The sequence below is a fragment of the Rhineura floridana genome, chromosome 1 (genome assembly GCF_030035675.1).
Source record: "Rhineura floridana isolate rRhiFlo1 chromosome 1, rRhiFlo1.hap2, whole genome shotgun sequence".
Taxonomy (NCBI): Eukaryota; Metazoa; Chordata; class Lepidosauria; order Squamata; family Rhineuridae; genus Rhineura; species Rhineura floridana.
Window position 1 is genome coordinate 121956702 of NC_084480.1, and position 9672 is coordinate 121966373.

General features: G+C 43.8%; 1 protein-coding gene across 2 annotated transcripts in view; it reads right to left on the reverse strand.

Annotated features, from left to right (window-relative positions):
* The window catches only part of LOC133387019 (cyclin-dependent kinase 4 inhibitor B-like), a 33021-nt gene extending 29537 nt beyond the window's left edge, over nucleotides 1-3484 (reverse strand). Inside the window, exon 1 of one of the 2 annotated variants that reach the window (XM_061630912.1) lies at nucleotides 2932-3484. In XM_061630912.1, coding sequence (XP_061486896.1) covers nucleotides 2932-3102 — 171 coding nt within the window. In that variant the 5' untranslated portion in view covers nucleotides 3103-3484. The remainder of the gene's footprint in view (nucleotides 1-2931) is intronic. The other variant, XM_061630922.1, reaches the window with a different exon arrangement.
* Between the last annotated feature and the right edge of the window lie 6188 nt (nucleotides 3485-9672).

The window sequence follows — 9672 nt, forward strand, 5'->3', positions numbered from 1 at the left end:
AGGAGTTGCTCTTGCCCCACTTCCAACAATTGCATTGTAGCATGATCAGCATAGGTAAACCCCAATCAGTGATGTAGTCGTCCGTTTTCAGGGAGCCTCAGACTCTTTACTGTTTTAGGAGCAGGGTCCCTATATCTCCAGCATCCTATGAGCCAATCAGCATGAAAGTGTGTGAGAAGAGTTCTCTAACATGCTTCCTTGTCTTTGCTGCTGATTGAAATCAGTCAGCCTGAAAGGGAGGTGAGTGAGCCATTGAGAAGATTATTTTCAGTAGATAACACTTTCCTCTTTTGTGCTTATTGGCTTACAGGGACGTCTGTTGTTGTGGGAGAAAGCATTAACAAGAATTCCATTCTTAAACCAGCAGAAAAAAAAGAGGGGGGCGTGGCTGTACCTATCATGAAGGGACCTTGCACTTCTGAATTTGCCACTACACTACTGACCCTCAATTGACTCAATAGCACTGACTTCTGAGTAGATATGTATAGGAAATAGGCTGGAAATCTGGTGTTTTGGTGCCCGCTAATTCTAGCAGGGGTTGGAAGAGAACATAGCCGCCTCGTGTTAAAATAAAATGTGTTACAGAAGTGAGTGTGTTGATCCTGGGAAATCTGCACTGTTCCGAAATGGCAATTGCCAGAAGGTAAATACGACAAAAGTGATAAAATTCACTTGACGCAAACTATCAGCTAAATATTTTCTGCCTTTTGTTTTGATCTTTAGCTTGCAATTCTTAGCACAATGACGTCAGTGGAATGTGACAGGCTGTTGTTGTTTTTTAAATCTACATACCAAACTGGGTAAAAGGACTTAATTTTGCCTTGCCCTTGCCCATAGGTACTGCCAAAAATAAGCCTATTTGGCAGGCTCGGGCCCATAAAGTTGCAGGAGGAAATCTCCGCAAAAGATCATAACGATTACAACTATTTTTATGTGAATGCATGAGAAAGTGTGTGTGTGTTTATTTAAGGTGGGGTTGGGGATTTACTATGTTGAGAAGTTGTAGACGGAATAAAAGGTTATTGAAGAGTTACCCGAAAGGAGTGCAGTTATAAAGACGAGGCATGGTGGGGGCTTGAGACTGTAAAATGTATCTATCCATACCTATAAATCTTACTGCTGTTCAAGGAACATCTATGGTGCCTCCTTTAAACTTAGAATAGAAATACAAAGCAAAAAGAAAAAAAGAAGTCCTCATAAAAGACTCTGATCATTCTTTCTTGAAATCCCGTGTTAGTGATAAACTCTTGTCAGTTACACTGGGCGGTTTCTGTCTAAGCGGGACTCGGTTAAGCCCTCTGGTTGCATTTTTCAATTTATCTTTCCATTCCGATCCCAGAGTTTCATGCTACTAGCTGTGAATTTCGAAGATCATCTTTCCAGAGCAACTAACCTCAATATATTGCCTGCCGCTTGTTTCACAGGTCATGGTCAGAAGGAGCCCTCACACTCCAGGCGAGGACAACATTTTGTTTAGTTCTAGGAAATGTATTAGAACTGCCAACGCCCAGATGTTACCACGCAGAAAGAATGCCAAATCTTTAGTTAAAAAACAAACAAAACTCTTCCTAATATTATATTTTGGACCCCAGATTGGACAGTATGGGCTCCCCCTCCTTGCCCCCCACAACGAGCTTTTAAAAGTGGAAGTCAACAAGTATTAAAATGGACTCTTTAGAAAAGAATGCACGGTGTTTATATTTAATAGCATTAATAATTCTGACCAGTGAGAAAGGAATGGGGGGGAGGAAGAGTCTATTCCGGACATCTCGAAAATGGAGTCCAGATACACGCTAGATTTCAAAAAGGATTTCTCCAGCTGCCCAGTGAGAATTTAGAGCCACTTTCAACTCTGGACGGTTTCTCCGCTCGCTTGGTTTTCTGCCTTCAGAGCCCTATAATATTATGTTACCAAAAAAAAAAAAAGCCTCTAGAATAGTAGCTAATGATTGTGATTATCCCAGGAGGCGAAATTTAGTGGCGCCCAACGACGACTACCGAGAATTACAGAATGTGCCAGGCTCCTTTAACATGCAAAGGCCTACCTAATCTAGGAACCGAAAATAAAGAAGCAGGCCAGATTCTTGAGGCCTAGGAAAGCACGCATGCAATAAATAAACAAACAAACAAATAGCGAGGCACAGTCTATTTTTTTTTGCATTGAAATATTATGCAAATAGTCAGTAATCTCATTTCTCCCCTTAGTCATTCCTACTTGTATTGTTTCATAGCGATTTCCCGATATGAATTCTTGGTGACGGTGGGAAGTTTCTGTGAGATTCTCCTCCCAAAATGATTAGCCTCAATTTAAGTTTGTAGAATTTAATGCCATATCTCTGTCTGTCTGTGGATCAATCTGTAATTTGTTTTCTCTTTAGGTCTAATCTTTCACCGAAATGTACCCCCTTCTCTCTACACACATATATATATTGCCATCTCTTTTCTCTCTCTCTATAACATACATGACATATTTATATATATATATCCTTCTACACGTAAGTGTGTGTGTATCTATCTATATAGATAGGCACACACACACATGCATACCCACGGGTATTTCACTAAAAGATTAGCCTTAATAAACACAAAGCTGAACAATTACTGATAAGTCATCTCCTTTCACGTCTCACGACGAGGAAATACAGTACAGTTATTTTCAAATTAAAGGTGTCACCTGTGTAAAACAGACAAGCTCCTGCGATCAGAGACAAAATAAATGCAACGGGCTCAAACAATGCGATCATCACCTCGGGAAAGGAGCCTGGCCGATGATAATTTCCTGGGAGCTTCCATGTCATCTTCCCTAGGAAAAGGCGTCCTACAGACTCTGTACCCGGGAGTGATTCAAAGCGACTGTGTGCCAAAGGGGTTCGAAAGGCCGAGCCGGCGGGATGGAGGTGGATCGCCGAAACGGTGTCGGTTTTCCCTTACCTGCTTTCGGCTGGGGGCCCAAGCTCGGCTGGGTTGCAGCATTTCTTCCGCACAATCAGCACCAACGAATGGTGGAGAGGCCTGCTCCTCTGAGGGTTCCTCAGGATATCCCGGATGAGCTTCACCAAAATGGGCTTCAGGAGACGCGGGAGCTTCCTGGGCCTGGCGCATCGGACGGCGCACTTGATTCGGATGCCCATGCCTTCTGTCGCTCCCCCCCACCCCGCCAAATTGTTCGGGGTCAGAGCGGAGACCTCGTGGTGAGCCGCTTTGACGCCCGGGATATGTGATCGTTACGGCATCCGGGGCAGAGGAGGGGGAGTTCGCGGCTCCAGAGTCTTACACAAACAGGTTCAGCTCCGTGGCACTCTGCCAAAAGGTCTCGCGTTGCCCAAAGTCTCTCACACACACAAAGTTATTCTTTTTCCGCCCCCCCACTCTGTCCTCAAGCTGGTTTATACCATTCCATGTCAATGGCAAGTGGAAGGGAAAAGCGAAGGAGATCCGTCTACACCCCTCCCCCTTCTTCAAAATTCCCCTCCCCCTCCATTCTCTGTTTATGATCGGCGACGGGCCAGCTCTGTTTTAATTTGCAAAGTCAAAAAGCGAAAAAAAACATCTGACTAAAGCATGCAGCCAATCAGGAAGCCACTCTTAGTTTTTGTTTGCTTTAAAACGAAGCCTTTCGGCGATTCTACTGTTTGCCCAATTTGATTGGAAACAGTCACGCATGGCGAGTGACAGTGCGGGCGAGAGGCGGTCTACTCTTTGACCAAACCCGTCCTCCAATAGGACAGGGAAGGCTGGCTGCGACCGGGCCAATCGGCGAAGGGCTACAAATAGCGGGCAGCTGCGCGCGGAACGAGACACATTATAACTTATCGGCTTGCGAGGCATTTCCGCATCGCGGGGCTGCCTGAGTAGAGACGCCGCTGTCAATAAGCTGGGGGCGCGGCAGAAGAAGCTGCTTCGAGCTTCCCGGGTTTGGGTCATTGACCACTCTCAGAGACGAACTGCAAGGCGTTTGAGGCGAAAAATGCCGCTTTGGGGCAGGATCCGCGAGGACGGTTGCTGAGCAGAGAGATACAAGCGGCGCTCTGCTCGCTTTAATTTTCGGTTTGAAGCCAGCCTGCCAAGCCGTGTTTCCATCACAACGCGTCAGCGCATGCCGGCTGAGCCTCCAGTGGGCGTGTGCCTCACTCAGAAGAGACGGCGGATCATCTCGCCAAAGAGCCGAATCTGTTCCAGGTTTGTTTTCTTGTTAAGGTTTATGATGGTAAGCTCACAAGCGCTTGTTACAGATCTCTCTGACCGGCGACTTTTTCGCTGGCCGGCCAGCGGGCAATCCATCTGAGGGTTAGCCTCGTCTCGATAGTAAGCCGCGCTACCTACCTGCAACAGTCTGAAGAGACGGGGTCGACCGAGCAGCTCGCAGGAGGATCGCCAGGTCTTCTCAGCTGCATAGAGCGATTCTTCCCAGCCTTGTTTAAGGAAAGGAGAGAGCGGGTGCCGTAAGGTTCCGTAGATCTTAAAAAAAAAAAAAAAGGCTGCTGTTTTTGCAAGTTGATTAGGAGGAAAGCCAGGCTAACGAAAGCCCACGCTCCTCCTATGTTTTCGCTGCTCTGGTCAGTTACAGTTCAGGGTGAAACTCTAGAACAGCCAGATCCTTTTGGTATGGTGTCAGTCAGATCGTCTTTGTGTTAGAATTAGGCAGAGGGACTTCCTGTTCCTCGTGTATAACCAGCTGGGTGCGTCCTTATAATACTATTCTTTTTATACAACATGTATTATCAACAAGGGCAATGACTGCTACGGAATAAATTTCCTTCATGATGGAGAACCCGCCCTTCCTTCTGTTACTATTACAATGTAGCACTAACTAATAATTATATTAACCAAACCACAGATCGGTACACAATAGGGATTTTTTTCAAAACAGCAATGAGTGAAAACAGGATTTTCAGACTAGAAATGACTTAAGGGCCCTTTCGGCTGTCAACTCTGACGCAGTATATTCTAAATACTTGAAATTATTACAATGAGAGGGGTAGGACCCTGGGCCTTCAGAAGCTGTAACCAACGATATGTAAGATATTTCCCTGCTGATCCCAGATTATGGGTGCTAGTGATTCTTTTTCTTCAGAAACAAACTCTAAGTTGCTCTTTCTCTTATCTGTGGGATGTTTTGCTTTGCCTGTCAGTTTAGGTGCCTGAACAGGACTTTAAACAAGATTGGCCGGCTGCACTCCTAAACTTTCTTTCTGCTCATTCCTCTACCCACCTGTACCATCTTTACTCACATGTCCTTTTTACTTTCCCTCCTTCTTCGTATCATATCAACCTGTCTTGAATTCAAGGATTGTACTGTGCTTTGAATGGAGCTTTAGAAATAATAAATATTGCAGTATTTGTACTTTGCAGAATTAGAGAAGCAAAACAAAAAGGGCCCTGCCTGCAAAACTCTTGTGTGAGAGACAGATTCTGCTCATGCTCATAAGAACTCTCATCCTTTATTATGTATTTTCAAGCTTGAGGTCTCCTGCACAAATAGACTCTCAAGCTGAAGCTCTGTGAGTTCCACTGATGATTATATCTCAGTACTTATTTAAATAAAACTGTAAAGCAGAACTTGATGCTCTCTTGTGTTAGTTAGGACAGTGTCTGTGATCCCAGACTGGCTGCAGACGTTTCATAGGTGCACAGAGAGTGAGAGTGAGACTTTGAGCTACACACAAGGAAGCAATCATATGATATGTATACACCAGCTGACAAATAGTCAGCCATGTTAGCTCTCCTGCTGAATGAAGGCCTCACTCAGCCTGACACCATTTCCTTTACCAGTAGGCCATGTTTCATTTCGGTTACTCCTGCTTTTGAATTAATCTAGTAAGTCATTCATAGTCTATCTGCAGTGCTTTTGCCACTAGAAAAGAAGACATATAAGCAGAGCACACACAAGCAAGGGGGGGGCGGATGGGTTTGGAAACTTGCTGTGGGTAGAAGGAACACTCTTTGTCCACTCCTTGCATGAAATGTATCCACCATGTACCATGTGAGATGAGATGGAAGTATATGATATCTGGTATGTGGTAGTTTACTCTTAAAGTATCTGTCTCTTCTTGGGAAAAGCAGGAATACTATGAACACAGCATTGAAGTTGGGGGTGGGAATGTCTCACTTTTGTTCTACCTGCCATGATTGGTTCTGGTAATTTATGGGTTAAGACAATATGAGGGAGTATTGAAATTATCATCGTCCCAGTGCAGTCTGGCTACCACTACCAGGATCAAGCATGTAATGCTGGGCAGTTAGGCCTTCAACAGGGAGATCTAATTCTTCTATTTCGGAGTTGTCTTGCAGTTTGTGATGCATTCCAGAACAGTAGCATTCTGAGCAGGGATCAATGGCATTATCCTTCAAGAGGTCTTCTCTTTAACTCTCCTCAGATGTTGCAAGTCATTTCTCACAATGGCTGCTATACAATGCAACCTTATGCTGACTCAGATGCAAGTCCCATTGTTTTCAATGGAGTTTATTCCCTGGGTAAGTGTGTAATGGATTGTAGACTTAACCTATACTGAAGAAAGCCACAGTCTCTGAGTGCTTCTATATGAGATATTCTTTGCCAAATAGTTTGGCATTCACCTGTGGTAGTTAAACCAGGGCATTCTCGTATGTATCTCTCTAGGGCAGCCTTTCCCAATCTTTGGGTCCCCAGATGTTGTTGGACTACAACTTCCATCTACCCCAGCCAGCATAGCCAATGGTCAGGAATGATGGGAATTGTAGTCCAGCAGCAGACAGGGACCCAAAAGTTGGAAAAGGTTGTGTTTAGGGCCTAATGATAAGACTTTTTATGGGTGCCAGTCCTATTGGAGGTAAGAATATCCTGAACAAGTAGTACCTTCTCAATGGTGGTGGTTCCATGTTTATGAAATTCTTTACAATAGGACATCCACCTAGGAGCTTGGCTGATTATAGTACAATTAAATGCATGCTTACTCAGAAGTAAGTCCCACTGTGTTAAATGGTGCTCACTCCCAAGTGAGTGGGTAGAGGATTGCAATGTTAGGGTGAATGCACAATGGATTGTGCTGTTAGATTGGCAGTTAAGCAGGATTTTAATTTTTTATAGTTAAGTCAGCTGGGAGCTGATTTATTGGTACTGAATGAATTTCTCCCCTTTGAGAATTTATTTAAATTTGATAAGCATCTATACATTATCTAAATAAATGAACTTTGTGTCTGTTATATATTATATCCCAGTTTATTGCTTTTAATCTGTGTGATATCAGGTTATTGGGGGTTGGGAGCATGCAGAACTGGAAGCCTGCCTTGGTTAGAAATGGCAAATTCTGGTCTTGGATAAATTGCCATCTGTTGCAGTGAGGATAAAATGGAGAATCCTATGGACACTGCCCTGAGGTCTTTGGGAGAAAGGGACAGTGTGTATATGATTAAATTAATAAATAGTAAGTGATGTGCAATAGCATTCTGTAGTGGATAGCTGGCATGCAATTGTGTTAAATTACCGATTTTGACAATGACTGAGTGAAATAAGTACAGATTAGGAAATATCCCTTTAAATGGGAGACAAAAGCAAAGCAAACACGCTTCAGATGTTGATTATATTTTGAGGTCAAAGTCTGAATGTTCAAATTAACTTTGTCAATTTTAAAATTTGGTTTTCAGCTCTGGCAGATGTGCCTCCAAAGCCACCGCCAATTACTTCTATTATCTCTTGGTATGCATGACATACTGTCTGAAAATAGTTTGGAGTATAGAGGATCCTACCTTAGGTCAGGGAAGTAGACTGTACCTTTTGATCTGTACTTGGTCTTTGGTATATGACTCACTGGGAGAAAATCCTGGTGTCTGAACTGAACCCTACGTGGCTTTATTTCTCAGACTACATTGGGGCTAGCTGGTTGGAAAGTGCTCAGATTAATATTAAAATCTATTTGGAATCTGAGACTAGTGGTTTATTATAGCAGCATTTATGTACATGGTGGTTTACAGATTTTTAGGGGAAAATAGGCAGGTTTCCCACCTACCCCAAGCTTTCAATCTGCAATAGACCAATGGTCCCTAAACTTTTCTCCCCATGGACCACTTGAAAACTGCTAAGGGTCTGGGTGGACCACTTAATTATTTTTCTGCTTGTTGTAGCAATTGTAATGCACTGTGCTAGGTGCTATATGGTTTTTAATTGTATTTTTTCAGACATGCCGTGGATCACCTAAAGGAAGCTGAAATACCACTGGTGGTCCATGGACCACACTTTGGGAGCCCCTGAAATAGATTATGGGGCAATGCAACAAAAAGGAAGAGACCAGGGTACCAGGGATGAGTGTAAGAAAATGCTTCCTTAAAGAAGGGATCTGTCTGACTCTTTTTCTTTTTTGCCCCGAAGAGTTACATGCTTTTCAGTGTTTGCTACAGTTGGAACAAGGATGAAAGTATTAAAGCCGAAGGTCTGGCAGAAAAGTTAGGTTTGAAGGAGAGATTTCTAGAAGGGAGAGACAGAGGCACGGCACTGCCATGTATATACTTTGCAGTGGCAGCATTGTGACTGGTGGCAAGGAGATCAGCAGTAGGTGGAGCCAGAGCCAATGGCAGGCAGAGTTGCCACATGACTGGTTGTAAGTAAGAAGACAGACAGGTGGGGGCTGATTGGGGTTGGTGGGCCAGTGCCCTAATGGACTGGCCTCCACTGGTGCTTTGTCAGGCGGAAAAGGCAGATTTCAAAAATGAATTGTTGACTTTTCAGAGATCTGGGAGCTTCCCTTCAGGATTATTAATTTGTATAATTGATGCATGATCACTTCATGGTGTGTATTCCTCATGCTCTAGTCCTCTCACCCACAGCGATAAAGATGGGGGGGGTAGCATCAAGCATGTTGAGCACAATGGTAGCATTCGGACAGGACTTTGGAGCAGATGTCCAGGGTGCCATTCAGCAGAATGAGTAAGAAGGACTCCCCCAAATGCTGCAGGGCTGGCATGTTTTGAGGTAAGTGAAGTAACACACATTATCACACAAAGAGGATACCGCCCTGTGAAACTATTTAAATCCAGAAGCTAAAATTACCTAACTAGATTACTGGTTGAAAGGCTTTTTTTAAAAAAGGACAGTGTAAAAGGCTAGCATTTGAGAGGTAACCTACTCTACTCATCCTCCCCCTGTTGTGCTTCTTTTTTGTGGTGGTTTGATCACTCTGTTGCATCCAGTGCCTCTGCATGTGGAAATGCTGAGGAGGAGGCAGAATAGCGAAAATATGCTGAAATGGTTACAAGCCATGATGGCTGTATATGCCACCTCTGGTAGTGGAGGCAATATGTCTCTGAATACCACTTGCTGGGGAACAATAGCAGGAGAAGGATATTTTGCTTATATCCTGCTTGTGGGGGGCCCATAGGTATCTGGTTGGCCATTGTGGGAGCTGAATGCTGGACATTAGGCCTTTTGGTCTGATTCAGCAGGACTCTGATTCAACAGGACTCTTCTTCTTGTGGATGGGTGCCAGTAACTAACAGAAGCAGAGCTTGGAAGATTACAGAGCTTGGAAGATTACTTTTAAAAAGTAACAGTTACAGTTACATGCCCCCCCCAACAGTAGTAATTACTGTTACAATTCAATTGCTCTGAAAGTAACTGATTACTTTACTTTTCCTCCAAAGTAATCACTACAATTACATATCAGTTACTTTTTTAAAAAAGCCTACAAGGTGCTGGTCTTG